General features: G+C 39.6%; 2 protein-coding genes across 3 annotated transcripts in view; one reads left to right on the top strand and one right to left on the bottom strand.

Moving 5' to 3' along the window:
- Positions 1-3,436: 3,436 nt before the first annotated feature.
- On the bottom strand, positions 3,437-9,298 carry tsnaxip1 (translin-associated factor X interacting protein 1). The gene is made up of 9 exons (XM_029434219.1): positions 9,202-9,298; positions 8,505-8,645; positions 8,301-8,394; positions 6,644-6,840; positions 6,209-6,350; positions 5,478-5,641; positions 5,247-5,360; positions 4,730-4,801; positions 3,437-4,492 (listed from the first exon to the last, which is right to left on the bottom strand). The coding sequence occupies exons 1-9, from the start codon at positions 9,268-9,270 to the stop codon at positions 4,454-4,456; spliced, it is 1,032 nt and encodes a 343-aa protein (XP_029290079.1). The 5' UTR covers positions 9,271-9,298; the 3' UTR covers positions 3,437-4,453.
- A 991-nt stretch (positions 9,299-10,289) lies between these two features.
- ranbp10 (RAN binding protein 10) overlaps positions 10,290-26,615 on the top strand; it is a 34,577-nt gene continuing 18,251 nt past the window's right edge. For both annotated transcript variants that reach the window (XM_029433929.1, XM_029433928.1), the window contains exons 1-3: positions 10,290-10,641; positions 20,360-20,471; positions 25,114-25,166. In XM_029433929.1, coding sequence (XP_029289789.1) covers positions 10,443-10,641; positions 20,360-20,471; positions 25,114-25,166 — 364 coding nt within the window. In that variant the 5' untranslated portion in view covers positions 10,290-10,442. The remainder of the gene's footprint in view (positions 10,642-20,359; positions 20,472-25,113; positions 25,167-26,615) is intronic.

Genomic DNA, 26,615 nt, shown 5'->3' with positions numbered 1-26,615 from the left:
TTCACACAGGGGCTAAATCGAAAATAATATCGACTTTGTGCTAGGGAGCTGGCAGGGTAAAATTAAATGTTTCCTTTTCTTGAGCCAATCATAGTTAATTTGTATTTGTTCTTTAATTTTTCTATTTTTACTGCAGGACTGCTAGACATGTGAATTGCACAAAGCAGATACCTAAACTTTGGCGTCTGCTCAAAGAGGGTGTTGAGCGCAAGGCTTTAGCACCCCGCCCTAAACTTGAGCTCATTCTCAGCGAACTGCCCAAACATGTCCATGATCCGAACTTGCTTCTATTCTCACTTATTCCCTGCTGAACATGCAGCAGCAAGTCTTTAAGAAAGTGCAATTATAGTGACTTTGGTTGTGTTACTGCATTCTGTGCAGTACAGAGGAAGTGGAGGATCAGCAGGTGAGACCAAATTGTTACACATTATTTTCCTAACAAATCAAATTGTGTATATTCTTCTATCCTTCTGCTTCTCTTTTTCAATTGGCCACTGAGATGCTCATGGCAGACTTAATTGATGGGCTTGGACTTAATTTTCTTTGCACGTAATGCTGACAATGACGAAGCAGATCCAAAATCTCTGGATGGGGGATGACCAGATTGATGCAGGTAAGTGTGGCTTCAAGAAGTCTCTGTTCAGACATATGACACTGTGCAGGTCAATATGGCTTTAATATCTACAAACAGACAACACAAATCCTAATATAACTTTCTCTTCACACCCAGGTGATGTTTAAGACTGAGAGAGTAAATAGGAAGTCAACTGGCATAAATCTGTGAGGTGTAGGTGAATGAGAAGAACTCTCCTCTACTTTCTTTCTGAGTGCACCATGACCACAGAGAGCATTTAAGCTCTGGCTGCTGCTGGAATAATAAACAGGCAAGAGTGTCTGGCAGTGCTGCTTTGCTGCTTGTAAGCCAACACACCAGTGAATTGTGGTTCTGCAGGCTATAGAGGTTATGCATGTGACCTCACCGTAGGTGGGAACCTGTAGATCCTCCTCTACACCCTCCAAGAACTGGGAGTCTCAGTGCTCCCTGCTCAAATCTTACCTAAAGGACCTTACCTACAGGGTAACTTGGAGAGGAGCTATGTCGGACCCCTGTCAACTCACCACCAGGGTACCTCAGGGCTCCGTACTGGTTCCCCTTCTCTTTTCGCTGTACACCAACTCAATTGGCTCTGTCATTCACTCTCACGGCTTCTACTACCACAGCTACGCAGATGACACTCAACTGATTCTGTCTTTTCCCAGATCTGAAACCCAGGTGGAGGCACGGATCTTGGCTTGTCTAGCTGATATCTCTCGGTGGATGGCCGCACATCACTTGAAACTCAACCTTGACAAGACCGAGCTCCTTTTCCTTCCGGGAAAGGGCTCTCGCATCCAAGACCTTACCATCAACATCGGCACCTCTGTTGTTTCCCTGACTCGGACTGCAAGGAATCTGGGTGTGACACTGGACGACCAACTGTCCTTCGGTGCCAACATCGCTGTAACAACCCGCTCCTGCAGACACACTCTGTACAACATCAGGAGGATACGTCCCCTACTGACTCAGCAGGCGACGCAGGTTCTTGTCCAGGCTCTTGTCATCTCACGCCTTGACTACTGCAACTCCCTCCTCGCTGGACTGCCTGCATGTGCAATCCGACCTCTACAGCTCATCCAGAATGCAGCAGCCCGACTTGTCTTCAATCTACCCAAGGTCTCCCACACTACACCACTTCTCCGCTCCTTTCACTGGCTACCAGTGGTGGCCCGAATCTGCTTCAAGACTCTGGTGCTGGCCTACCGTGCTGTGAATGGATCGGCCCCTTCCTTCATCCAGGCCATGGTCGAACCATACACCCCAGCACGTTCACTTCGCTCTGCATCGGCCAATCGGCTCTCCACTCCCTCACTGCGAGTGGGATCCAGATTCCCCGTAAACAAAACCCGCCTGTTTGGTATCCTGGCTCCAAAATGGTGGAACAACCTCCCCATTGATGTCAGGACAGCAGATAGTCTTCACACCTGCCGTCGGAAAGGAAAGACTTCATTCTGAGTGACCAAATATTATTTATTTGGATGTGTACAACGAGATGAGGAATGCCCAAAGTCTTTGCCGATTAGACCCCATTGTGACGTCATTATATTTTATAGACACTGGTGGTGGTGATGGGATAAAGGGAATGTTGAAGATCTGGATATGATGAGCAGTGGACTTCTGATGAGCTCAACCTTAACACTGTATGATGAATGGGAGGTGAATATGTTGGAGGAGGCGATTATGTCTGAAATGACAGCTGACAGCAAATAGGAGACAGATTTCAAGTTTGACAGCAGCGACACAAACGACTGTTGGAGATCATGGCAAACCTGGTTGGTTTAAATGAAAGTGTTAATCGACCATAATCAGTTCATTAGTCAGAAGTGAGAGTAGTGTGAGAGAGAGAATTGTGAATGAGTGAAACGTAAAGATAGTCTTTCTGATTGAACTTAGCTTCACTTCAAATACCCAGCGTTAAAATCAGATACATATAAACGCCATGAAACCCGATTCCTTGTCATGGACCAGTGGTTCTTTGGTAAGCTGTAAGGATCACTATCAAATCCAACTGCCTTTAATTTAAACAGATGATCATTTGTTTACTCCCGGTTTCTCAGTTTCCCCTACCAGCGTCAGCCATGTTGCAGGATGTTGTTTAGACCCTCTACTGTGGTGGTCATGACGTGGACGTACAGCAAGGACAGGTTCCTCCTTGGCAGGTAATCTAACACACACTGTGACACACACACTATGTTTTTATGTTGGACAGTCCATGTTTAGGTTTTTAGCCATGCTAGCAGGAAAGGCTCTAGGGTTGGCAATGTCAGTCTGTTGGTTGTCGGTCCATCACTTTGGTCCACACTGACATCTCAAAAATTCATCAGGTGGCCAGAAACACAACTCCAAATGAATGAGTATGTTTCTCCGTAACTGTTGGATTTGTGAATAAGCAACTGTTCAAAGGTTATACAACATATTTCTGCTGCCCCTAAGTAGCCAAACAAATCAGCAGGTATAAAAAAGATGAGAAGTTGAATTAATAAGGAATAAAGCGCAATTGCTTGGTTCAGTATACTCAGGTGTTTTGCTACAGCCCTATTTCAAAATCCTAAATGTTTCAAACTATACATGTCAATAAAGTGAAACAAAACCTGAGCCAACTCCTTGTGTCACCTGGATGTCCTCTGAGGAATGTGATGTCTCTGATGTGTTGCCCCAGGATTTTATATTGTAATTCAACCCCAAAGAAGGTTTATGTGTCGGGTACATATGCTGCAGCATTACAGGCTACGGGTTTCCAGTTTAACACGACCTGGGTGTTCGAAAATGTCTGTTACGTGATTATATATAATCATAATAAAGACGTTGAACGTAATGTTTCATTCTTTATTTGGGGTAGGGAACAATACAACTGTATTATTTTAACAAGCCATATGTCTTGTCACACTATTTTTGGTTTTCTGATAATAAAAATGTTCTGTGTCATGTCTGAGTTTGTTGTACAAACAGGTTTCATCAAAATGTAAAGCGAACCACCTTTTGAAATCACCATTTTTTTTCTGTCTTTACAAAAGTAGTGCAGAACTGCAAAACTTTCTCCAGTCAAGTCTGTCTGCAAAAATGATGTCCGTGATCAAACTCTAGCATTTATAGTTATACATAAAAAATCCTCTGCATGCATTTTACATTGAAAATGTAGAAAATGTTCATAAATGTGACATAAAAACATTAAAATGGAAGTAACAAAGGCTGAGTCCTTGCCGCATCAGCCACGGGGTTCGAATCCGACTTGTGGCCATTTGCTGCATGTCACCCCCCCTTCTCTCTCCCTTTCCCAGTCTTAAACTGTATTATCATTAAAGGCATAAAACGCCATGTATATACGTAGGTGTTTGCCTTTCCAAATCATGTCCAGTCAGTTGAATTCATCACAGGTGACCTCCAATCAAGATGTAGAAACATCTCAAGGAGGATCAAGAGAAATGGGAGGCACCTAAGATACATTTAAAGTGTCATAGCAGAGGGTGTGAATACTTATGTCAATGTCGCATTTCAGTTTAAAACAAATTCTAATATCTTGTTTTTGCTTCATCATCATTGAATTTGATTGATGAGGGGAAAAATTAATTTAACATAAGACTTTTTAACATAAAAAATGTGACTTTCTGAATGTTTTACACTACTCCACTTTATTTATCTAAATATTTAAGTGTAATTCAATGTTTTTAACAAAGTTCTTAGAATGGCTGCAGATGCAAGATATTAATCACATTTTGTGAATTAAATGATTTAAAAGAAGAGCCTGAAAAGACAGTAAGACCTCTGCTGGTATGTACCAGGCTGTGGAGTCTCTGAGAGGAGATGCTGTCATCGTTGTTGTCACTTTGAGCCGAGGCCACAAGTTCATCTATTTCCTCATCTGACTTCAGAGGGAACACTGTCCTCAGGGCCGCCCTACACATACATGCATATACACAAAAGACTGGCTTTTGAAAAAACAGAGACAGCCATCGAGAACAAAAACTCCTTTTTTTTTTTCCTAATCCAACTTGAGGGTCTAACGACAGAGGCTGTCGTGCAGATAGTAAATCCCTCTGAGGCAAGTTTTTATGATTTTAGGCTATAGACTGTAAATAAAACTGACTGGAGTACAATTGTGTGTGTGCTTCACTGTGTTTCTATTTATATCACCTCAACTCCTGGACAGTGAGTTAGGTGGTTGGACTGAATCTGGCTTTGCCCTTCGGACACACTCTCATCCTTCTGAAAAACAACAAACAGCTTTTTTTTTTCAGTTCAACATTTTGGAAAAAAATCTCATTGGCCTTTTTGCCAAGAGTTATCTAAGATCAAGACTAGTCTCTTGTGGGAAAGTTTATTATGAAACTGGAGCCAGGAAATGGATAGCTTAGTTTAGCTTAGCATAGGTAATGAAACAGGGGAAAACAGCTAGCCTGGCTCTGTCCAAAGGTTAAAATCACCGTTTTAGGACTGTAGGATTTGTTCCGTGTTTCAAGCCATTAGGCTAAGCTAACCTAATTGTCTCCACCCTCATTTAGTGTAAGAAATGAACAACAAATGAATAAGCTAAGCAGATAAACTAACTCACAAGATGATCACCTTTACCCTACATTTGCAGACACAACTCTGTACCACTTGAAAACAACATAATGTCCTCACTTTTGATCCAATGGGTATTATAAAGTACCTGCACAGTGCTGGGGTCATCTGTCTTGTTCTGCATAGTCTCTCCTTTGTGGAGCTGCAGCAGGGTGTCATACTCACTCTTTAACTGATCAAAGTTACCCTGCAGTGTCTTCAACTGGGCACCAGAGAAAAAACAAAAACAAGGCCATGGTGAAGACTGCTAACATTTTAAATCATGCATCCTGTGTCCACAAAGGGTGTGAACACTATAATATGTGTCTACACGGGCCACCTGCAGGAGGTTCTGTTTGTGTGTTTGCTCCAGGGAGTCCCAGTTGCGTCTTGGCACGACATCCCAGTACTCTGTCTTCCTTCTGTTGAGCTCCTCCTGGGCTTTGGTCAGGTCTTCCCGACACACCTTCAGAGCGAGCTGCAGCTCCACAGGGTCCTTAGCATCTTTTTGCAAAATGGAATCAGATTTCAGAACAAAATAAGCTTCCCTTTGGATATTCATAGTTTAGGTATTCGGTTGAGCCTCTTATTTATAAATTCCTAACATAAAATGGTTGACCGTTTTTTTATTTTACCAACTGTTAATATTAACTTTTAATGTTTGTTATACATATTTTCAATACAAAAGTTTAGTGCTCATGGCAACTCATTCAGTTCTTTTACTCTCTCATTTAGGGTTAGGGTTCCGCTCTTCTGGTGTGAGATGCCAGGAGACACCAAACAAATATGGTGACGGGATTTTGTAGATGAAACACCAGATGAATTCAAGAAACTAACAATTATCTTCATTATCGATTAATCCGTCCAATATTTTCTTGTATAATCGATTAATCCTAATGACCAAGGGGAGGTTTTCAACAGTCTAAAACCCCAAACAAATTCCATTTACAAACACAAAAGACTAATGAAACCAGGAAATACATGAAAAGCTAGAACAATCATTTGTGATCAATTTGATAGTTGATCAACTAATTGACTAATTGAATAATTAACGAATGGTTGCAGCTCCACCTATGTTTTCATCTGCAGGATGCTCCTCCTTCACAGAGCCTCTTGTTAGGTCACTGAGCTGCCAGATCACCAACTTACGGGCATCACGCTCCTCCCGGTACTGCAGATACTGGTTGGAGAGTTCAGACTGTAGACGGTCCACCTGGAAAGGAATAGAAGAAAGTGGTGTGGGTGAGACAAGATAGTGATAATCTACTATTTAATTTGCTATCTGAACTGAATCTCAGACAAAACATTTTTTTGGATAAAGGGATCTCTACCCGTGACCCTACACAACTTTTTCATTCACATGTTTGAGATCAATACAGCACATGAAATATATATTTAACATAATATTTATGAGAAGGAATTTATGTGAAAATTAGTCCTTAAAAAGTCACATGAATGAATAAATAAACAGTGGTTAGAACACCACTTTACAAGTTTGTCAAGTACCACTGCCTGCAAGGCCTTTTCTTTCTCCCTTGTGGCCTCAATAACACTCTGCAGTTGCTGCTTCTCCTTTTTTAAGGCTCCAATCTCAGCCTGTTCCTCTGCCCAGCGAGCTTGAATCTTCCTGCCACAGTCCTCTGTCACCAGCCTTAGATGGGTTCGCAGTGGTTCCAGTTCTCGGATATGATCCTGCTGGTATGCTTAACAGATGAAAAATGTGTTAAAAGGATCTATCATGAAACTGTAGGGCTGAAACAATTATTTAGTCAAATGTTGTGATGAGCACTTGTCATTATGTTAAACATTTAAAGGCTGAATTACTAATAGTACAGTGGAAAGAATCCCTCATAGAAAACATAGAAAATAGAAAACCATTAACCACATAGAAAACCTTAACAAAAAAAACATAATTAGAGCTGCATTTTCAATCAGTGCACATCTATTATTTGGAAATAACCTGTCTAATTAAAAGCACAACATGTCCTGCATGTGCACTTAGCTAACCTCTTATGCTTAAGTAATTTTGTTCATTTGCAGCACCATATGATTTGGGCTTTATTTTGTATGCAGCAATCACTGAACTTTTAAATATACACTTAAGAAGGACATATTATGCTAATTTTTCAGGTTCATACTTGTATTTTGGGTTTCTACTAGAACATATTTACATGCTTTGATGTAAATAAAAAACAACATTATTTCTCTCGTACTCATACTACAGTATGTCTGAAACGCTACGTTTTGGCCTCTTTAAGCCCCCCTACTGAAAAAGGCCAGTCCGCTCTGATTGGCTTGCAAGAAAAATATGATGCATCTTTGTAAATGTAGTTCTTAAGCCATGGGTGGAGATACTGCATGTGACAGAGGAAGGGGAGCCAAATATAAATGGCTTGTTTAATCCCATGTTTTCTGACAAAGGCAGCCCACAAAATACTGACTGGGTTGTCTTATTTCATAGTTTGCAGGTTGGTAGGCTCCTGACACCCACATGTATGTGCACAAGCACTGAAACGGTAAGTTTTAGATGTAGCTATGACGGCGCCATGGACAATAACTTCACTTTGCAACTAGATAAAACTGTCTACAACTTTATATAAAATAAATGAAGGGCATTTATTTAAGTCTCTGAACAATTATTTGTAGCCACTAACTATTTGTTCCCATAGCACTTCCTTCATTAACCTCTTAACCCAGATTTGATCTAAAAGGTGCTGGCTCAAGTGGACGCCGCAGACACAATGTACCGCTTGTAGTTAGTGATTTGAAAGTGGCGGACGAATCCTGTGATAGTCTCACTAGCATCGGGGTTGGCCGTTCTCTTCTCACAATGTCTAGCTTTTCTTGAAAAAATTTGTCTTGAAAATGGCGGACAGATTTCTTGGACCCTGGCAACACATTATGGCTGAAATATGATTGGATAAAAGCTCTAACATAAAGGCCAGCCCTCCAAATCTCGATCTGAGGCTGGAAGCAGCGCAACCAAGAGGAAAGCTATGAAATGAAGAGAATAGACTATGGGGAATAATTTAATACATATTTGTGGAAAAAATAATAATAATAATAAATAATCAAAATTAAATGTATATTCTGATGATGTTTAGGCCAGCAGAGAAGGCCTTGCTGGCCCTGACGGCCCGCCACTGCTAATGGAGGTACTGACCTAAAGTGTTTTCATATTCCTTTTTGATGGCAGAAAGAAGGGGTTGGTAGGTTCTGAACTCTTTGATGAAACAACCAAAGGCATCACGGTAGACCTGTGGCCAGATTAGGATTATTATGTGAGTACTCTCCCTGACGAGAAAATGTGTGTTTTTCCTCAGGTTTTATTGTCCCCACTCCCAAAAACAACAACAAAACATAGCACCTGCAGTTTCAGTTCCTGAAAGTGTGGCTCACAGGAGCTGATGGTACGCAGCTCCTTATTCACATAGCTCTCCAGGTGCATCAGGAGTTGAGGCTTTCTCCCTGGGCCTGCATAAATGTAACTTCTACCTGTCCAGCACAACTATAGGGTTTATCACACACACAGACACACAGACACACACACACACACACACACACACACACACACACACACACACACACAATTATTTATAAATGAATATATATATATATATATATATATATATATATATATATATATATATATATATATATATATATATATTTATATTTGAATATTTATATTCAATAATATAAAGGAGAACTGAAACAATTACTTTAGTCAACTAAACGTTTAGTTTTGATAATCGATTAATTGCTAACGTAACGTTAATCTGTCATGCAAAAATAGTCTGTTTGTCTGTTTTATATCGCATTAAATAGAACATTTTGGGATTTTGGACTGACAAAAAAGACATTTAAAGACATCACCTTAGACTTTGAGAAACTAGGACGAACATTTTACACTACTTCCTGACATTAAGTAGACCAAACGATTAAATTAAAATAGTCGGCAGATTAATTGATAATGAAAATAAAAGCCCTGATATAAAGTAGGCCTACGCATTTCATGAGGGAAATTCTGACAGGTTTAATGAAGCTGGTTTGCCTAATGTTACCTTTCTCGCAGCAGTTTGGACAGAAACAGCGGCAGCATTTTCTGCTTGTCCTTCCTCTGATGTCTGCATAGTGTCATTTTGTTGTCTCTGATCATATGTAAGTCTAAAATAAAAAAGAGCAGCGCTAAGTTACATTAAACATTGTAGTTTTGTTGAATCTAGCTATATATAGATAGCTAAAGGTTAGTTAGTTACAATAAAAGAAAAGTTACAATACATTTCTGAAATCACTTGCCTTTGTTTTTGTGACGGTGTTAAAGGTGGAAATTTAACATCTTTGTGTGGTGACATCTCTAGCGCCTATATAAATAATAACACAAGACTTTCTGTCCTTTTGAAAAGGCTGAACTTGGTCCGTTTATCTTCGATGTCTTTAGCATCACAGATTACAGCATTGTAACACGGTTTCCATGGTAACGAGGACAGAGCACACAGCAGGACCCACATAGCAGACCGCGGCGCGCCTAACTAGTTTTCAAACTGTGTAAAATGAAAACTTTACTCTTAAATAGAGACCATGGATACACTTTATAACCACGGGAAACTGCAGCTTTATTTATATCTATATAAAACGCATTACTAGTATCAATAGCATATATGAGGAATAAATAAACAAACAGTTAACTTACTTTATAAATATCACATAAAAACTGCAACTTCCAATAATTATAATACGTATGCTACATAATGAAATATAAAGGTGATGGCATAGAAGATGATTAAAACGCCATCATTGATAGGCTACTGTGTCTTTAGGATTAGGCATATTTTGCAAAAGAAAATACACTTTGTTTTCGTTCAGGAAATAGTTATATCAATGCTGTCAATTTATTTTCATCTAGCTACTTCTACTTTCTCGAATACATGTACAACATAAGGATACAATTAGAGATTGTGAATAACATTATATAATGTTCTAAAAACGGACTATACATTTATCAGCTACAAAAACTACATTTCCTAGCTCCCTTTCTCAGTGAGAGCCCTAAACCAGGATAACCGTAGTGGAGCCGTGTAGTCATTTCTAGAGATAGTATCATACAAGAGAGCGTGCAGCTGAACTACAGTACCCAAACGGCACTGTTGCAGCCTACAGTACACTCCGCTGCTTATCCGGGGATGTCACACCGCCGCTATTTTCTCCCCTCAGTCCCTCTCACTCTCAGCCTACAGCTCAAGCGGACTGACACGGGGCTTTGGATAGAAAGAAACGAACAATAAGATACTAAACAGAGGCCACAATGGCAGAGCTTGGAGCGGGAAGCCTGCCGTTAGGGGATCCTGCTTTTAATTACCAGGAACACGAGCTGAACGAGCGGCTGAAGCGGCTCTACCCGGCTGTGAACGAGGAAGAGACCCCTTTACCCCGATCCTGGAGCCCCAAGGATAAATACAGCTACATTGGGCTGTCACAGAACAACCTGCGGGTCCATTACAAAGGTTAGAGAGCTGGCTCAGCCCCGATGGTATGAGCAAGTAGTCACAACAGTAGAGGGTCTCAGCTCAAATCTGTCACTGTGTTGTTGCGGAGGGGGGGTCTTTCTCTCTCTCTCTCTCTCCCCCTCTCTCTCTCTCTCTCTCTCTCTCTCTCACTCACTCACACACACACACACACACACGGTATGCGATTATGTTGATTGTGTATGTGTGTGCGCACTCCTGGTAAATCTAGTCTGAGCTGCCTCTCCTGTCCTGTAACCTTGCTTTGTTTCACAAATCAGCATAGGAATGTCCAAATGGTTGACAGTGAACTCGCTAACCCTGACAGTTGGTCTTATTACCACCACACTGAAATTCACCTTCAACAACACGGCTCTTCTTTGTTTATTTACTGATTATGACGTTATTTGTTTGCAGTAAACTGACTCTGGTTCTGACGCTCCCCATAGTTTGTACTGAAAGGGGGCATTGGCAGCAATAACGACGCATAGACCTTAGTTAACTAATGGTATATAACCAACCGTAGCTAGCTAATAGCAAGCTATCTCTTGAGCAAATACAGTAGTTAGCCTTTTAGCTAACGTTAGCTTACCTAGCTGTTCCTTGTGACTAATATTGTATTGAACTAAAACAGTAGGATAAACTGGCTACAAGATGAACACGAGCCAAACTTGTTGTTAACATATTACAATGTAGATAGTACTGAGGGTAATGCTGCAATTGTTTAGTTTTTCACAACAGCAAGCACCAAAATAGAATAAAATGGCATTGTTGTGTTTCTCGCGTGATTTCAGTGGCAGTGTTCTAGAAGTCTTTTCCAGAATTTGTAAATCAATTTTTCCAGCCTGGAAGCAACCGGTCCAACTCCATTTAGATCTGTATGTGCCCTGAGCTCAACAACAGTCTCATGTCCAACCTCCAGCAGGCAGCTCGTTTTCAACAGCTGCTGTGAGGGAGGAGGCCTTTGCGCAATACATTAGGCCAAATGTACCGATCTTGTAATAAATATTTTGTATCGGCTGATTTAGGCTTTTTCACAATAGCAGCAATTTTACTCGTCAGACGGTGCAGTCAATCACTAAGTCGGTACGGTCTGCCAGGCCTATCAGCTGTGTATTTATATATATATATATATATATATATATATATATATATATATATATACACACATATATATTTCTATACACACACAAGGTGACTCAGTGTGAAGTCTCTATTTACAGTCTTTTGCCGACTCTGTTATTTTTCGTCAGGCGACAGGGCAGTCCCCCCAGTAGCAGGGAAGCTAGCCCTGCAGCTCAGGCTATGAAATCTCCACAGAGGCATTGCAAGGCCACTTTTGGGCCCTGTTGGCTGTTTACATCAGTGAAACATGCAGAGGATGCAGACAGGCTGTGTAACCCATTTTGGAAAGCTTATTTGTTTGGCACGTAATGGTGTTTGTGAATAGCAGGAAAGACCTGTTAAAACCAGGACTCTCAGGCAGATAGCCAGATATAACCCACTGATTATTTGATGCATAATGGATCAGGTCCTTGCTGTTGATATGTGCAGTGGTTAAATTTAATATAAGCCTACATTCTGTTTATCAGTGGTTTAGCTTGCATACTGTTATGTGGATGATGTTGTGCTCAATGTAGATTTCTGTTAAAGATGTGACAAAAACGAGTTGTGACAAAAGGTTTTTTTTCATCAAGCCTCCCTTTATAATAAATTATGATACAATCCTCACATTATGTCTAGAATGATCAACTTCTCACTGCTGTGGCATGGGCACAACATGATGAATGGACCCATGCACGTCTGTAGATAAGACATGTCATGTCATGTTGGAATTATTTATGTAGGGAATTGAGTCTTTATGTCTATGAAAAGTGCACAGACTTATAAATAGGTCTATTATAGAGTGTGCATGATCATTTCTCTCCTCCTGGTAGTTCTAGCTCCTGCTCTGTTCCTTCACCCTTGTGGTTTGAATGCTATTTTGACCAGTGTGCCAATTTTCTCTGTTCAAGGCCACACAGTGTCTACCTAGTCCTGCTGTGTTTGACAGATTTATTTACCTAGTCTCAACGGATAGTTACATACATAAACACTACAACACATAACATTTTTTATTGACTTTGTGCCTATCAATATACTAATTGAGTAATGTCTTTTTTTTTCTTTTTTTTTATACAAAAACTTTAATCCATGAAGGATTTCTCTGCTTTATTTATATGTAGTGATGATCTCATTGTTCTCTTAATAGGTTTTAAGGAATGATAAATGGAAAGAAAGATGTAGTTGCTTGACAGGTAGAGCTACATACATATAAGGATATATATATATATATATATATATATATATATATATATATATATATATATATATAACATCATCTGTATACGCATACTGTACTGTAGCATACTGTTGCCTGTGCTCTTGTGAGAACTAATTAATATATAGCTGATTAAAGAATATCGTCCTGCAGGATGACTAAGATGTTTAAGGAATGAAAAATAAATACAGTAACTCATTAAAAAACCTGAATAAAATACAATTAGGTTTTCTGTTATTTCTATTAGAGAAACATAATATAAACACACTAGTATATGAATCACCTATGTTTAATAGTTACTATTGAGTTATACATACCTACATACTACTAGTAAGAAAATACTTATTTATATAGAACATTTCAAATAAAGTTAGTTCTTCACAAAAATATGGTTCTTTAACAACTTTATCACTCTATCTGTGCACTGGTCAATCTCTCTTCACAATATGTATTCAATTGATCTGTGACTGAACTTTTTTCAACTTAACATTCTGACTTATTATAATGTCAACCAATATTCGCTGTGTAACCATGGTAACCACAGACAACATAAAGGAAAATATTGTGGGAGCAAATTTTATTAGTATCTGAATTTCCTGATTCAACATGTCTTCAGCAGCAGTGAACATAGCAAGCAAAATAAATAGTCTTGAAGCAACTCCAAAGTTTGATAATTTGGTCTGGGCCAAAATATAGTTTATGATATTAGCTAACCTGGCTAATCACGTCCCGTTAGTTAACCATGTAATCTACTTTAAGATAAAACCCATTCTAATATTGGCTGGGAACCAAAGCTCATGTTTTATTTGCTCTGGCAAATGCGTCTGGTCCCCCCTCTGCTTTGGACAGATTTCCAGCAGCCTGAGATGTGCCATCTTGTATTGTTTTTTGGCCTGTGAACTCTGCTTTGATCAACCATCGGAATTCTGATAGACCCACTGTATCCTATAAAGTTCGACAAAGTTAGCGACTAGCTGGTTGGTTAGAAGCATTAACGGCTAAAGAGCCAGATATTTCCTTCGGGGTTTACCCCAAATGACCTAAAGTTGATGGTGAAGTTGCTTTGTGTCTGCTGGATGTGTCAATAAAAAATTGTCTGCTAACAAATTTGCCATAACAACTTTTAAAATGATACTTAAATGTTGAGATTACAAGTTGTTGGACTGTCCGCAAAGGGCCAAAAAAAAATCAATGAATGCATCTTCATTTGTGGAAGCCCTTCACTCCAAATCTATTGGGGATTATTCACCTTCTTCTGACATGAACCATCAGATACAGACCACATATGGAGCTTGCCCACACACTCATATAGTCCCTGCTTGTGCTTAGATTTCTTCTACCTCTCCCCAAACTGCATGCTTGCACTCAGATATATTGTCGCTTGCACTCAGATATGTTGTTGCTTACATAGATTTCCTACGCTCCAGCTTCAATCCTTCTCCTCACACTCGGGCTGCTTCTGTGCACGTGTGAAACGTCTGCTCTCAGATTTCTCCTCTGCTCTTGGATTTTTTTGTGCAATAACCCTGTCAAAATTTCCCAACCAATAAAATGCCAGGTGTAGTGCTGACCAATGAAATGACCCCTACCTCGTTGTGGGTGCATTTACTTTATTTGTTTATTTATTCTTCAACCAGGTTCATTCATCCCCCCTCCGCCTCCATGGCTCGATGTTGCTATACTATAATGCTATATTATGCTACAGGGGTGCGAACAATGTTTTCGGTCAGTGGAGAAAGTTACAGTTAGCATGTATATACCAGTGAGAATTGGTTGATGCTTGTGGGGAGTGATGCCAGTCAGTGCAACACAAGCCGCTTTAGGTGGTTTATGACCGCAGCAGCATAGTATTGCAATCGTCAACAGGAATATCACTGACAATCAATAACGTTATACACCACGGTACACAGTCCTCACCCTCATAGGAAAAACATAGCGGAGCGCTACAGAGCTAATGTTAACTGTGTATCCAGCCATTTGAGACTGAAAATAGAGCACTTTCAGCTTGAGAATGTTCAGTTTAAGTTCAGAAGAGAACTTCATAAATTAATTAATTACTTAATTATAGCTACAGTGAGGGAGATAAATCCGTGGTGGTAACCGCCACGGATTTAGGTGGTGATGGCCTTGTGGTCTAGTGGTACACCTTCCAAAAAGAACACCAGAAGGTTGTGAGTTCAATACCAAGTGCCACCATTGTGCCCCTGAGCAAGGTACTTAACCCCAAATTGCTCCAGGGAGACTGTCCTTGTAGTTAGTTCACTGTAAGTCGCTCTGGATAAGAGCGTCTGCTAAATGACCTGTAATTTATATCTGTGTGCAGCTGTCAATGAGCATGAGCTAACGTTGTTGATGCACGCCATCCTCGCCAGCGTACGGCAAAATAAAAAAGTTGGTTCCAGTGCAACTATTAAGGAAAAATAAAAAGTACAAGAGCTGATATATGTATATATTAACTGTCATTTTATTTCAAAAGTCGTAACAAATGTAGGGAACTACATATAATAAAGCCTTGGAGACGGAAGGGGATGAACCTGGTTGTAAAATAACCGCACGTCTGGGATGCTCTAAAAGTAAAGCAAACACACCCACAACGAGGTAGGGATCATTTCATTGGTCAGCACTACACCTGGCCTTTTATTGGTTGGGGAATTTTGACAGGGTTATTACACAAAAAATCCAAGAGCAGAGGAGAAATCCGAGAGCAGACGTTTCACACGCGCACAGAAGCAGAAGCAAATGGAAAAACACGCTCTTGAATAAAGATAGTAAAAAAGCAACATCACCACACTCGGAGGCAAACCGCCACAAGTGATGTAGGTGACAACCTGACAAAGCTCACAGTACTTCATCATAAGAAAAAAATCTCACATTCAAATCTGAGGTCAACAAAGAAGACTGGACATCCTCCAATCCTTGACTGTGCCTTAAAACTCTGTCCTTGAAAATCACAAACAGAATGACAAAGCAAAATGGAGGCATCTATTGAGAAAGCTTTTGACAAAGTGCCAAAGATGAAGACAAAGCTTTTGGTCCAGTTATAAAAGGACCTAATTGCTCATAGGAACTGCCCCAGGGGCCCATAATTCCAGAGCTGCCCCTTCAGGACATCTTGGACTAGTCCAAGTTCATTAAACACACTACTAGTTTAACACAAAAAGTCAAAAGAAAGACAGAACTGTTACTGCAGATTCAAAAAGCAACATTCAAGTACTGCTTTAAGTTAAAAAATCATAGCTGTGTACTCATCAAAGTTGTGACTAACAGCAGTTTATTCGAGGCTATTGTAGGTGGAGTGTAAGAAGACTGGAATATCATATTTTTTTTTGATTTTTTGATTTTGATTAGATTTGTTTTGATTCTGTGATGTGTCTTAACTCCACATACTACTAATAGGGAGGACGTTTGTGGTTCAGGAGCAAGTTATATATTAATCACGGAGTGGATGGTTCAATCCCGAACACCTCCTGTCCACATGTACCAGTGTCCTTGAACAAGAACCCAAACCCTGTTTGCTCCAAGCCAAGATGCCAGCGCCTTGAATGGTAACTCCACCACCATCAGTCCGTGATTGGTTTTGTGGCACATGTTCCATGGGTGTGTTTTAAATGTTCTATTAGGGTTTTTTAAGGATATTTCCAGTTTATTACAATACACATTATTTTCATAGTTTTGGCCATCATATCTTTCTGCTACAATAATATCTCTTTGCAAAATAAATAATTTTTACCTTTGGCTTATTTGAGCTTGTCTTCAGAGAGGCTGCCCACAATTGTATATTGTATGATGGGAGTGGGATTTGTGAGCTGTATAGATAGCAAAATAGTGAGCTGAAAACAAAATGAGATTTATATATTAGTAACTGTTTGACATTACAAGCAGTCATGTTATTCAAATCGAATACCCTAAACACTGCTTACTAGACGGTGTGCCCTAAGAAAATGTCGTTTTATAGAGTTTTCTCATTTAGCATGGTAAAATCATGACCAATTGTTTCATATATTTGTAAATGCATACTGTATACCGTTGACAGTAAATGTATTGCACTGTAAATGTATCATGGCCAGTTAAGGGTAGTTTTACTTTTAGTATATTTTAAGGTATCAGAGGTTACTATAACATTTTTTGTAAAAGGGTTAAGTGTTGACATGTAGCTTCACCTTAAGCTGCATTCACACAATGTCGGCAGAATGGGAAGATTAGGAAAACCTCCTGTTATCCAGACTTTAGAGCGTTTCCAAGATGGTAAACTCCACTGCTAACCCTGCAGTCTCACCATTTGACTAGCTAGATTATCTACATCTGTTGGTTTTAGTATTTGTAGTGGTTTGTCAATAAGTCAAACCAGATAAAAAACACACTCTGAATAGCTCCTTAAATCTGCTGAATCTATTGTATATGTGTTAATATTGGATTTTGTTTGGATGTAACTGCCAGAAATGGAGGCTTTGCATCCATTTTGCCATTGGTCTGTTGACACTTTTCAGCAAGCGTGAGATATAGCAGTTGTTAGAAATGCCAAATATCTCCAAACAATCTGAACAATATGGCGTGAATGCAGCTTTAACTACTTAATTAGGCTGCCACATTTGTGAAGGGCCTCAGTGTTTGGCAAAACATGAACAAAAAGATGAACAGAGACACCAACTGCGGTTACTTTTTATGTCAACACACACAAAGCAGATAAAATATATATTTTTTTAGAGGACTTAAAGTTACATTTTAGTGCTTTAGGTCAGTGTTCTAATCCGTCAAGATGATAAGGCTGCCTTCAGATTTTTCCGTCATTCTTAAAAAACAAATTTGGTTAGCGTAACCTCTGGTTGGAAGTAAATGCCTCTAAAACATCCTGAGACAATTTCTCACCTTCTCACGTGACAATATGGGAAATCCTACATGATGTAAACCTTTTTGCTTTTGCTTTTATTAACGTAATATTTTTAATTTAGTATTGTCATTTGGGGGATAGTAAAATGGGATTTTAAAGTATTAGCCATTTCTCCTACCCATCTATGCAGTTGTAAAGAGACCTGTTGGCCTACTGACGATTTGTTTTTACAAGGAGCAGCTAAAAATAGATGCAGTGAATGTTGCTGCAACCATTGGACCGGACAATCGCACACACACATGCACAGGCGAGGTGCTGGCCACATGAATACATTTTTGAGTCGTAGAACATGCAGAATTGAATGTAATGGTAAATCGAGGTTACTGGTCAAGTGACTCAATATAATCCTTGGTTATTCCTTGGCCATTTTACTTGATGACATTGAAGCACAAGCATACAGTTAGGTCCATAAATATTTGGACATTGACACAATTGTCATCATTTTGGCTCTGTACACGACCACAAAGGACTTGAAATTAAACAATCAATATGTGCTTTAAGTGCAGACTTCCAGCTTTAATTTGAGGGTATTTACATCCAAATCAGATGAATGGTGGAGGAATTACAACACATTTTATACGTGGTATCCCCTTTTTAAGGGACCAAAAGTAATTGGACAAAGTAACATAATCATAAATCAAATTGTCACTTTTAATATTTGGTTACAAATCCTTTGCAGTCAATGACAGCCTGAAGTCTGGAACCCATAGACATCACCATACGCTGGGTTTGGGCCCTGGTGATGCTCTGCCAGGCCTCTACTGCAGCTGTCGTCACTTCCTGCTTGTTCTTTGGGCAGTTTCCCATCTCTATCTGCAGTAAACATTGTCTGTACATGGTGTGATGATGATTTTATGAGCAGGAAAATCACTACGAGCGTAAATGTTACATAAAACAAACAAAAAAGTTAAGTATGTCATAGTCAAATATAGACCACAACACTAAGCTCAGTTTCGGTCAACTAGCATATTTGATCATCACTCTGTCCTGTATGTTGCCAGCTGCACACACACACACACACACACACACACACACACACACACACACACACACACACACACACACACACACACACACACAGCAACAGCCTGAAGGTGTTTGATGACAGCCAGCTGCTTCGTTTAAGGTTACAGCCTATCTACATTTCACACACACAGCACTCACAATGACTTTATCAGAACACATTACATGTAAAAGAAAGAGATGCACATGTCTACTGTAGAGCCTAGATGGCAGTTATACAACACTGAACATGGTAGCCTCTCTCTCTCTCTCTCATGACCCGAGGGATTGCATAAGCAGCCATCTGAATATAGAATGACAGACAGTAATGACTGTTGTGCGTGAATCTAATTGGTCCACAGACAATACATGAGCCCTATGACCCTTTTGCTTACATCTTTAACACTGATTGTATATAATATATATCATCTTTACACACAGAGACCAAAAAATCAATGTCATTTATAATCTCATTATATAAGAGTCACTTTAACAAAAGTATGGATTATTGTCCTATCTGAGCTTATTCTGTGCATAACTGATTACTAGATTTCATTGTAGGTCGCAGTACAGCAAGTTAAATTGTTAGATGTGACTCTGATATGTGGATTGATAAAGACGTCCTGGAAAATGAAGTTTGACTAAAAGGAACTTGTTCATGAAACACAGGCTTGGGGATAAAAAATATAAGCTCATAAAAGCACAGTACGTCAGTAAAGTCACGGAATATTGTCACACGACTGACAAGTGACCCCCACCAGTGCTATACTTTGTCTTGTACAGAGAGCAGTCAGGTTCTAGTCAGCTGTTAGGCTGTCTTTTCTTTAGCCCTTTTCATTAGAACACATTTACTAATCCTAGAATTTACATTAGGAGATATGTGCCATATCATGTGTTTTATAAGTAACGTTCATGGTACATAGGCGTTACGAAATGTAAAAAATGCACAAAATGCACAAAATGTCAATGCAACAAAACAAATGAGCATATACAAAAGAAAATAATTTCAACACCTTACATTTTCTAAATTTCCACTGCTACAACTGAGGATGAGTTTGACAGTGTAAAGTTACATTTTCCAGACACTCGACACTACAATTGTAAAGATGCTAAACACCCAGTTGGTGTAAACAAAATACAGACGATTTGTGTCATCTCATGAATCCACGAAGGGAGTTGAGTGCACAAATGTAGGATTTTTACGAGTCGGCTTTTTACGAGTCGGCTTTCCTTCTGTTGGTTTTGGAATTAAACTTAGTCAACAACCAAACACTTTGGGTGAAACTGTTTGTCTGCTCAACCAGCTTTGCTAGAAAATCAGCAATCAAACACAGACGCAAAGTTATTCTAAAGCTACATTTTGTTAGTGAAATAAAATGAGAAGCTAGTTCAAGTAGAATTTAATGCCACCACGAACCTTGTTGATACATTCCAGAGTCCAGAAGACTCCTTACATGAAATGATGTTAACATATTGTTCATGTGCACCTTGTATTTCTCCCCTCGCAGGCCATGGAAAGAACCACAAGGACGCAGCATCAGTGCGAGCCACACACCCAATCCCTGCTGCCTGTGGGATCTATTACTTTGAAGTCAAGATTGTCAGCAAAGGTCGAGATGGGTAAGCAGATGTTCAAGCTTTGTCTGATTCCAGGTCAATATTGCAACTATTTTCACTGTACCCAAACAAAAATAAAATTTGTATTCAAATTGATTGGAGCAATTATTACTTCAGTATTACCTTCTATTAGTTTTATTGTTTCAGTTCCATGGATCCCTGCACTGGATTGGTTGTTTTTTCAGAATCTTATCAAAGGAGTTAATCCCATGAGAAGTTAACTTGTACTGCCCCAGTGGACATTCGTCCCTAACCCCAACCCCAACACTTCCGTTCATAACATTACTCACTTGACATTAAACGCACCAGTACTTCTTCACTTCCAGCAAACTGCAAACTTCAATGAGGGCAAAACAGCATCACCAATTAGTTTTACAGAATATTCTCTGGTTTAGCTCAACTAAAAACACAAAAACACCAAATCCCTTAGCATGCAAGCGTGTCACTACCGAGCCTGTTTGTAACCAGTACCGACAAAGTTACGTTCAGTTCACCTGTCTCTCTTCTGCTCCGCTCCATATGTGTGTGGATAGTCTAACCCCTGCACTCGGTGAAACAGGATATTAATGATGCGCCGCTGCAGAATAGATGTAGGGGAAACACTGGTATTATACTGTGTTTTCAGACTAGTTATACAACCACAAATAATACAACCATAGAACAACAAACATTGCTTGATTAGAATATCATTTCTTTGCTCGTCTTTGTGGTTGTTTTGATTAAGGTTAGACATCCCTGGGTCACTGTAATGGCTTGTGAATTTGTGAACTTGCCTCAGCAGCATTTCTCTCACCTTGAGTCTGCATGAAAACAGCAATCTTGATATCACTGTTCCAGGTTCATTGCCAAATACAACAGTGCCTCCAAATAAGTCAATTACGACCTCTAACAGAGTGGTCTCAGTATTGTTGCCAATATCTGCATCAGCTGTCCTGTTCTCCAAATGGTTTAGTGCCACAACAGAGAGAGTTGCATCAACAGTGGTAGACATTTAAACTCCTCTGCTGCTCGGCAAATCTGAGGGACAAAACCTGACTGTTGAGGTTCTATGTAGCTGAAGAATCAAAAGATTAATTTTAGCTGCACCACAATGATCTCAATGTGACATTTGGCCCAGTTATTTCCAGAAACAGGAATGGGGCATATAGGGGAGATGTACTGTATTAGCCTTTTAACTGTGTTTTAGTGGTTCTGGGTGATACATTTTAAAACCAGTATCAGATAAGTTTTATTTGTAGGCAGATTGTAATTCTTTATTCTGCAGGCACTGGTGCAAAAATGTGCTCTTTAACATCTGGTTTCACAGTTGTATCATGCTTTTGCCTGTACTGATTACACAGAGTACACTCAGTGTTAACCGGATGTTTCCCCCATGAATAAACCAATCCAGGCATTGTTTGCGCCAAGATAGCCGCCAGAATAGGTGACATCATGCACTGTTACTATTAAGTTACTGAATTAACTTAAAAACAGAATTCAAACTGATTTGAAACAGATTTTTACAGTAAGCCACACTGCCTCTTAGCTCAAGCATCAGATGGGATTGTTGTGGTTGTGGCAGTACCAGCGACTCTGCAATTACTTTGCCAGGACCTTAGATTCCTGGCTTTCAAAACTCACCTTTTGACCTGTAATCTGCTCTGGAAACGAAACACACATCCCCAACAAAAGCCTCAGGTTGCATAATATACTGTTAACAGTCCCCAGTTCCAGTTCAGCAGCTCGGGGCCAACAGAACAAAACAAAACAGAAGTGTTAGAGACAACTGCTGTGTAGGAGTGTCTGTATGTGTAACTACTACCTTAGCTGTATGGGAACGCCATTGTCTGGTTCACTGGAGCAGAAGCAGGAGTTCTTGAATTTATATTTAAGTTGCAACATGAAATAATGACATATAGCGCATCATAAAGACCACTGTATGGACATTTCCTTCATTCTTACAGTGCAAATAGAAGCAGCATTTCAGGAAATAATGTATGAGTAATGCCATAACATACCACTACAATAACTCATATTTCCAAGCAAGGAACTTGGCTACACAATTAAAACCAAAATGAACCTTAATATGATATTGACTACTGAACTGGCACTCAAAAAACACAACATTCCAATACTATGGCCTCATTCCACATAAAGGCTTTAAGCTGAGGTGGGCGCTTCCCCTATCAGCTGTTGAGTGACATTTTCAAAACACTTGATGATTAGTGCTAATTTTCAACCATTAGTGATTTAAGACATATGTCCCTTTACAACAGTTACATTACTTAGTTACTTATTCCTACTAGACCTTACCTTCATTCTCTGGCCGTAAAGTTTAGGTTAATTCGCTAATGGCTGATACTTGTTCCAGCCAAATAAAGCGTAATGAACACTTTGGTTTCAATGTAATGTTTGGCCATGGCATACTCCATATTACTACCCATATGAATGAACTTTTTGTGTTCATTTTGACTAACGGAGGCTTTGCCACATGGGACAGATTGGTAAACAATGCAGGTAATAAACAGTCTGTGAAAAAACCTACTTCCTGTAAAGGTCCTGTCACACATATCCGTATGACAGAAACGTATGCGCATACGAAAATTTATCAGAGTCCAAATACGTCTAACTTTTCATTGGATCGGATCAGAAAAGTGAACATATACAGATACGCATGTCTAACCTATTGATATTGTATCACTTACTTATACAAAATGTATCAGACGAATACCCAATGAATGCATAACGTATACACAAATATGATGCATACAAAATATTGGCAACACGCTGGTTTACGTAGATATAAGGTAAGGTATAAGTAGTATTTGTTAAGAGCAGGCGGTGTTACGCTGGGGTGCGTTGTTGAACGCTGATGTTTTGAGCATGTTCAAAATTACCGGACGTACCCGACGTGTGCTTCATAAGATATGCAGACATTACGTTACGTTATACATACGTGAATACGGAATACGTACGTGAATATGTACCTACGTAAATACAGTACGTGAATACTTACCTACGTAAATATAGTATGTAAATACCTACGTAAATACCTACGTGACTACGTTAGAGGTACGTTAGATATAGGCTACGTCGGCAAACGGTGAATCCTACAGCCAATTGATAATGACTGGATAACCTATTCCTGCCCTATGTTAAGATTATGCCTGACGACGGAGTAACTTATTAAACGTGTTTCTACAGTACAGCTAGCTTTCAGCATGTTCCAGATGGCACTTTTCCAGCTCCGTTGGCCAGACGCTCTGATACTTTTTAAATAAATAAGTGATACACTATCAATGTTTGACATACGTATAATAATTTGTTTTGTATACGTCAGCTACAACACCGCTGTGGAAAATCTTTTTTAGAATATCTCTGTGGGTAATTTAATCGTGGGCATAACATTTTTATAATTTCCTCACTTGGGTAACCCTTTCTAGAAAAACATTTTTAGCCATGCTAGCGGCTTTAGTGATAGCAAGCGATTGTTTTTCAGTCAGTCAGTGTACTACTTTGGTCCAGACTGAAATAACTCAACAACTATGAATTGCCATGAAATGGTGTGCAGATATGCATGGTCTCCAGAAGATGGATTGGTAGTTCTCTGACTTTTTCTCTAGCACCAACAGCAGGCCAAATTGTTCAGTAACCCAGTGAAATATCTCAACATCTAATCGATTGGCTCAAAATTTAGTAAAGACATTCATGGTCCACACTGGATGAAGGCTACTTTACTGATCCCGAGACTTTTCTTCTAGCGCCACCATAAGACATATTTAGTTTTAGTGAAAAGCTTCAAAAACTGTTACATGGATTGCAATGAAATTCTGTACAGTCATTAGTGAATTGTACTAATTGTGGTGTTCCCTTAAATTTTAATTTAATGCCAAAAATGTTCTATTAGCTCAAAACACAGCCTGAGTACAGCGTCACAGAGCTGATAGCATGGCTGAAGCGTCTTGTTTTATAAGGGAGGACTGAATAATTAAATCCTCCCTAGATGAACAGTTGCTGATGTGATATCGCCTTTTTCCTGTAACTCTGCGTCATGGTTCTTATCCCACTCTTAGATCAACTTATTTGACAACTTCCTTAAACATTTCTTCCAGTTGACTCATGTGACACCAGTGTCTTTTCCTCCTCTTACATGCTCGATGTCATTGAAGAAAAAGCAGGAAACTTGTGAATAAGGCCATCCATTCGTCTTAGACAAGAAGTAATTTTATGCTGGGATTTGACTAATGACATCAGCATGTGCCAAAGCGTGCTGAGACTATGCCAAACTCCTTCTTCTGACTATATTGATGACTCGTTCAAATTGAGCAAAAGGGTTTTTAGCTGTGCTTTGTAAGCTTGCTTACATGAAAAAGATGCAGGCCAACTGCTTATCCTCGTGTGACGGACTTATGATGTCACTGCTGACCCCTGAGCTTCAACTCTCGTCACTTTTGATGTTACGACTCTCCCTTTGAGGCAGCTCACTCTGCCAGTTCAAAGACAGTATGTTCAAAGTTACCTGTGCCTGAGAAGGATTTGAATATTTTTCAGCTTTAACCTGAGAAAACACCTAAAACGTTGATACTCTGGGATGATTAAAGATATGTTTAAATGTGGGTGCATGTCTATGTAATTGTTTGACTTTTTCTTCTCTTGTTGTGTGCAGGTACATGGGCATCGGCTTGTCTGCCCAGGGAGTCAACATGAACAGACTGCCTGGTGAGTAACATGTGAATGATGCCACCATAACATAACCAGTATGGCGATGGGCAGATGGACTGATAGACATTTGTTAGATAGATCGATGCTGATATTGATTGTTACAATGGGCGGATGGATGTCAGAATTAATTGAGGAAATGACTTTAGAACAACAGGACAGTGTCTGTGGGTTGGACCAAGCAACGAGATAAGAATGAAGGATTCCCAAGGTTACTCAACACGACCAGAGTGTATGGCAAGTACTTAATCACGCGATAACATTGGCTTGCCTGACCAGATGCATCATTTCAAACAGTTAATGGTCGGATCGGACCAGTGCTCTGGCAAGCTGAGAAGAAAAACATCCAGCAGTGCTCTCTTCTTTTGTTAAATGTTGGTTACATGAAGGACAGTCTGCGCAGCTCTGGAGGGACTGTCCAAAACCTTGACTCTGAACTTTTCTAATTACTCATTGGCACACCTTTCCAGCCCTACAATCAATCAAGCATTGACAGTGCTGTGCGGATGGTTTCCCTTAGCCTTTATATCACTGAATAGGGAGGTCTTATTCTACAATGTAAACACTTGAGAAGGTTTGATTATTAGCACTTAGTCATTGTTTTCATTAATGCCGTAGACACTTTTGTTGCTGGAGTAGTAGGGGGAGATGGTGTGGATGGACGATATCTCCATGTGTGGAGGCAAGATATAAATTTAGATGAAAGGAATGTAGAAAGTGGCAAGAAATGGATTTTGTGGATAAGTGAAAGTAGCCGGAGGATTGCCAACATTTATGAGATTTGGGGATGAAAGCAGGAGGAGATGAGGACGTGTGGCGTCACTGTAGTAATTGGATGTGGCTTGTGGATTCAGCCTGACAGCTGCAGAAAGAACATGTCGGGACATGTCGCCATACAGTCATATGGATCAGTGACGGATGATGTTGACTCAGGCTTGCAGTCTGACCTCAGACTAATCTAACTGATGACAAACATTGCTTCTCACTTGCCAACACCACATTATAAAAATATATTATGCATGTTTGTGTACAGGATATTTGTGTGAATGTGTTTCTCACCTATCAAAGGGTGTCATGTCCTTCTGTATTATTAACAGTTGAATGAAGTTATATTAAAGGTTGGCTCAAAACTAGTTTTATATGGAAAAAAGAATGGTCAAGATAATTTCTTCAGAGGCAGAGCTATCGTGACCTTTAGTCTCTAGTATGGATTAAACATGGCCTGTGGAGTTTTCTTGTAAGCAAAACAAAGTTGAAGTTAAACAATGTTTACATTCGCCAAAGTGTGTATTCTTGCGGTCGGACAAACGTGTGGAATGCATTTTTTTTCTCAGAAAACATTTGAAAAGTCAGATTTAGTAATATTTTAAACATGCGTTGTTTGCACTGTTTGCTAGCTAACTTCATTAATACATTTGTCGGTGCGTTACAGCCACCAACTGTCCATCA

This window comes from Cottoperca gobio, chromosome 6, assembly GCF_900634415.1.
Source record: "Cottoperca gobio chromosome 6, fCotGob3.1, whole genome shotgun sequence".
In the NCBI taxonomy this organism is placed as follows: Eukaryota; Metazoa; Chordata; class Actinopteri; order Perciformes; family Bovichtidae; genus Cottoperca; species Cottoperca gobio.
The sequence above is the reverse complement of the archived record's forward strand: the minus strand, read 5'-3'. Positions and strand labels throughout refer to the sequence as shown.